This window comes from Buceros rhinoceros, unplaced genomic scaffold (genome assembly GCF_000710305.1).
Source record: "Buceros rhinoceros silvestris isolate BGI_N320 unplaced genomic scaffold, ASM71030v1 scaffold4002, whole genome shotgun sequence".
Classification (NCBI taxonomy): Eukaryota; Metazoa; Chordata; class Aves; order Bucerotiformes; family Bucerotidae; genus Buceros; species Buceros rhinoceros.
In genome coordinates, this window is record NW_010399308.1 from 1 (window position 1) to 4,923 (window position 4,923).

Consider the following 4,923-nt stretch of genomic DNA (forward strand, 5'->3'; position numbering starts at 1 on the left):
GCTTTCGGTTTACTAGTTGGTGACAGTGCAGGCCCTGGTGGGAAGGTCCTCAGCTCTGGGGTGACAGTGACGTTCATCCATGTTAGATTTGTTCTTGAATGGTATTTTACATACTGGGCTTGTGAAGCTTGAGTTCCTTTCTTGGGTAACGTGGAGTATTTGTTATATTGAATGTTAACATTGTTCTTATTCCCTGGCTGCTTCTAACTTGACTATTGCTGCGAGCAGCGGAAGCTACAGTGTCTCTGTAGCAAAAGGTTCATGTTTTACTTTTGCTACTTGTTCCAGGTCTAAACTTTGGGTCGTTGCCTTCAACAGCAGCCACTAGTGCACCCGCAGCAATGCTGACCACTAGTACCAGCCAGGGACCCGCTCTGTCCTTTGGAACCAAGCTTGGAGGTACGAATCGATTTCAGGACATAATTACTGAAGACTTTGGGAACCTGCTGTCCTTCTGGGAAGAGTTTTCTAAACTGGAGTCTAGAAATGGGCTAGAAGTGTGTGTAGCCGTGAGTTTGCTTTGGCATCTGTAATCTGTGACAATTCATGCAGCTATTGACCTCAGTATCCTGTATTTTTTAGTGCGTCCCACGTGCCCAGTTCTGTTCTGTACTAGTTGCTAGAGCATAGTGGAAGGAGCCACAGGCTTAAAGGGTACGTAGGAAAAGAGGCAGAGTTGAGGCAGTTTAAAGTTCCTACGTCCATAAAAGCTGGTGTAGATGGGTAAACTGGTATCGTATTCTTGCATGATGGTACAAGATGGTTGCTTTTTCTGTCTGTAGTGACATCCACAGCAGCTACAACTGCCTCTACCACCACAACCTCTGTTCTTGGTTCAACGGGGCCTGCGTTGTTTGCATCCATAGTGAGTTCTTCAGTGCCGACGTCATCGACCACCACGGGCCTCTCGGGTAAGTCCTGGTATGCGGATTGCCTCTGTTTGGGGACAGATGAGCAGCATGGTTGGCGCTGCCTGTCAGTAGAGGAGCTGCAGGTGCTAGGGTAATATGGGCAAATTCAAAAGGCCAGTTCTTCGCGCCGTTTGTCCCCTTCCTTCTTTGTGATTTCTGGCAACCTGTCTTCAGTGATGAGGCATGGAGGGTTTTGGTCAAACCAACAACTGCAGTGTAGGGCAGTTTGAGCTGTGTGTGAATCTTTCGTTTCTCTCTCTGGGTGGCATCACCACAACTGAGCTTCCAAGTGATGTTTTAGCTGCTGTCTTTGAGACCCCAGTGCCTCGAGTCTGGTTGCACCTGCCTTTGAGTCTTCTGTTAGATGCTGGCGCTTCTTTGAGAGCAGTGGCCAGTGGCAGTGGAATGCAGCATGCTGAAAACAATTATTCACACCGCTTTGCAAGTTCCTCTGGTAACATCCAGCAAGTTTCCTCTTGCAAAATTACTTTTGTGACAGGGAATGGTCTCTGTTTTCTTGCAGCTTTAAAGCAGTAGCCTGGGTTTGAAGTCAGTCCTAACAGTGTTCTTCCTCAGCCTGCAGTGAGATGTTAATGCATCAGTTTCCTTTGGTGATGGGGACTAGCTCCAGTAAAAGTCACTATTTTCCTCAGTTAATGCTGCTATTTCATACATAACGCCATCTTACACCTACCTCTGACAATTTTGGCAGCTGCTCCCGAGGACCTTGACAACTTTTCTGTTGAAGCCTCACTGATTACTTTTGACTAGTCAGCTGCAATTTGTAGATACTGTTTTGCCAGCCTAATAACTTGTATTTTTAGCAGCTCTATGTCGCACGCATTGCTCCTCTCGTTCCAAAGCTGACCTTATTCTTTGTGTTTAAGAATGTTTGTAAGCTAGTGGGCATTCTCTGTTCATCGGGCTGTCTGAGACCTTACATGGTAATAGGTGGCTTGCTTCCAGGCAACTGAGATGGGAGCAGCATGTTTTCCTGTAGCATGTGCAGTTTTGTTGCTTTAGCCAGTAGACTCGTGCAGAGATTGCATTTCCTGCCTGCCAGTGTCCAGTACCCTTTGCTTGTTTTAGCGTTTGATAGCAGTTAAATGTTAGATAATTCAGAACATGTACAGAGAACGGATGGTTCCGCTTGGCACCCAGGTTGGTAAAGTTTTCTGGAAGAATCACAGAGCATTTTGGCTATTTTATAGCTTCAGCCTGCCATTTTTTCATGTCACATCTGGATGATCCTTCTGCTAAACTGTGATCTTGGTTGATACGAGTAAAGACCAAGTGGAGATGGGTGAGCAGGCAGGGCAGACCTTTCCTGAGGGGCACCGTATTTAATGGGTTATGCAAGCTCTTAATGTTCTCTTCTGTTTACAGTCAGTGCCTCTTCCTCGGGGACAGCCAGTCTGGGAACGCTTGGGTTTGGATTAAAAGTTCCTGGAACAACAACTGCTGCAACAAGCACTGCCACTGGTAAGAACGAGATGCTGACAGTAGCTGAAGAGAAGGAAGCCTGACTTTGGTGCTCTGTGGTAGCTGGAAATAACTGGAAATAACACAGTGTTTCTTTCTCTGGTCCTCCTTTTCCATCTCCCCAAATGCACAGTAACTTCTGAGTTTGGGGAGGCCATGCGCAGCAAAGGGACTCTGGGTGAAGGAAGGCCCGTGGGCTTTGATGTTCTAGCCCGGAGCAAGTAAATAGATGAACTGCTCCTTCTCCAGCCTGCCTTTGTAGGTGCAGAATTGCTCTGAGGCGAGGGAGAGGCGTTCCGATGGGGGAAGGGAGAGGCCAGAGACTCGTGGGGAGTGTTAGGGAGAGATGTTATATGTTTCAGTGGTGACCTGCTAATCTGTTTCCTCTGTATTGCAAGTTTCAAAGTGTAGGATTTCAGTAAGTGCTGTATTTAAGTGGCAAGCCTCATGTGAAAACCTGCAGTGGAATTTGCTGCTGCGCAGTGTGGGGATTCAGGACTGAACATTCTTTTCTGGATGCAGTTACTGGTCAGTTTTCAGTGTAATAACTCGGGTGCCCCTCAGCTCTCTAGGTCTTTTCCTGAAGCTTGTTTCTGGATTGACTGTGAGGAGTTTGAGCTCACTGCCTAGAAGTGCTGTGTGACTGGCTGGCAGCACCATCTGACAGATGCTGACACAGCCTTGTGAAAACATGGAAATCACATCTCCTGCAAAGGTGCAGGGGAGGAACTGGCTGTGCGGGCTGTGTGAGCCTAATGTTAAGACATGAGGAGATCGAGAGGGTGGTGTGGGCTCGTGCTGTGTTTCTTTGGGTAATGCCTGGGTAAAGTGCAAGCTGTCAGTTCCTCATTTAACTGGGACGGCTCGTCAGGCTTTTACAGTCTGCTACTTTTGTGTCTAGATGTGCTTTGTTCCCTTCCTGACAGCTGCGGGGTCTGCTTTTTGTTGAAGGGACCTATCTGAGCTCACACAGCACTGCGCATAGAAGTGTGCATTGGACCTGTTCTCAACCTTTAGACAGCAGATGTGTCCTCTTCTGTTGCTTGACTTGCATCTCTTCCTTCAGGCACTACTTCTGCTTCTGGCTTTGCTTTGAATCTTAAGCCGTTAACCACGACTGGTGCCATTGGAGCTGTGACTTCTACAGCTGCCATAACCACAACAACCACCAGGTGAGTATTTTGTTATAACTGGCTATTTCCTGATTTGGGCAAGAGGCAGGATTTATGCTGGTATCTGGTGGAGCAAAGGGGAATGAGTGGTGACCCATTTATAATTTGGGGTTTGATCTTGTGTTGTGTACGTCCTCTCAGCACGCCTCCAGTGATGACTTATGCCCAGCTGGAGAGTTTGATAAACAAGTGGAGTCTGGAACTGGAAGACCAAGAGAAACACTTTCTCCACCAAGCTACGCAAGTTAATGCCTGGGATCGGATGCTGATAGAGAATGGAGAGAAGGTAGAGTGACGTCCAAACCTGGTAGCCTGTGTTTGCTTGCTTAGATCCTTAAGGGCCTTTGGTGGTACAGGTGCAGCCAACCATCTTGTGGTCCTTTCTACTTCTAAAGAAAATAGATTGGGTTATATCTGGATGCTTGTGAAAGACTCACCCTATGTCTGTTTTGGTCTGCAGGCCTTGAAAAACTTGGAAATCTGTTCTGTGAGTTGACGTTGCAGTGGCAGGTTTTCTCAGGGTGGAGCTTTCAAAGCCAAGCTGAAGGCTTGGTCTGTAAATCTTAATGTTTCTTCTTTCCAGTAGACTTTCGTAGGGTGCTGGCTTTCTCAGTTCCACCACTCTTCTTTTATGAGTTGGCTTTTGACTTTTCACAGTATAACTAAGCATCTTCTGTTTCCAGATTACTTCATTACACAGAGAAGTAGAGAAAGTGAAGCTTGATCAGAAGAGGTACGAAACTATGGATATTTGAGATAATTTTTGTTTCTTTTTTGGATCTTCTTGCATGGTGGTATGACAGATCTAGAATGTATATAACCTCTAGGTTGAGTAGTTCTTGTTTTCTCTTTTCAGACTGGACCAGGATCTTGACTTCATTCTGTCACAGCAGAAGGAGCTTGAAGACTTGTTGACCCCTCTGGAGGAGTCTGTGAAGGAACAGAGCGGGACTATCTACTTGCAGCATGCAGATGAAGAACGGGAGAGGACGTAAGATGGAAATCTGCTTGGAGCGTGTGATGAGCAGGCTGACGTGGTGACGATCAGTCAGCAAGAAGCAGTGTTGGGATGCGTGACAATGCTGAGCTATCAACAGCCTTTGTTAAATACGTAATCCCGTTTGATGCTTGGCAGCTTAGATTGTTCGCAGTAGAAACGGGGGAATGGCAACTGGAAGCCATGTAATGAGCATGAAAATCTCTTTGGGTGTTGGTCTGATCAACTCCCTGGGAAAAGGTTACTAACTTTGTCATAGTCTGAAAAAAAAAAAACAAAACAAAAAACCCCAACAAACCCCCAAACCCCCCCCCCCAAAAAAACACCAACAAAAAACTTATAGAATTCTTAATGGTCGGGA

General features: G+C 46.5%; 1 protein-coding gene across 1 annotated transcript in view; it reads left to right on the forward strand.

Annotated features, from left to right (window-relative positions):
- Positions 1 to 288: 288 nt before the first annotated feature.
- Positions 289 to 4,923, forward strand: part of NUP62 (nucleoporin 62kDa) — a gene marked incomplete at its 5' end in the record, with an annotated part of 9,452 nt that continues 4,817 nt past the window's right edge. The window contains 7 exons of the mRNA XM_010131400.1: positions 289 to 399; positions 783 to 911; positions 2,298 to 2,393; positions 3,460 to 3,565; positions 3,707 to 3,851; positions 4,249 to 4,298; positions 4,422 to 4,556. Coding sequence (XP_010129702.1) covers positions 289 to 399; positions 783 to 911; positions 2,298 to 2,393; positions 3,460 to 3,565; positions 3,707 to 3,851; positions 4,249 to 4,298; positions 4,422 to 4,556 — 772 coding nt within the window. The remainder of the gene's footprint in view (positions 400 to 782; positions 912 to 2,297; positions 2,394 to 3,459; positions 3,566 to 3,706; positions 3,852 to 4,248; positions 4,299 to 4,421; positions 4,557 to 4,923) is intronic.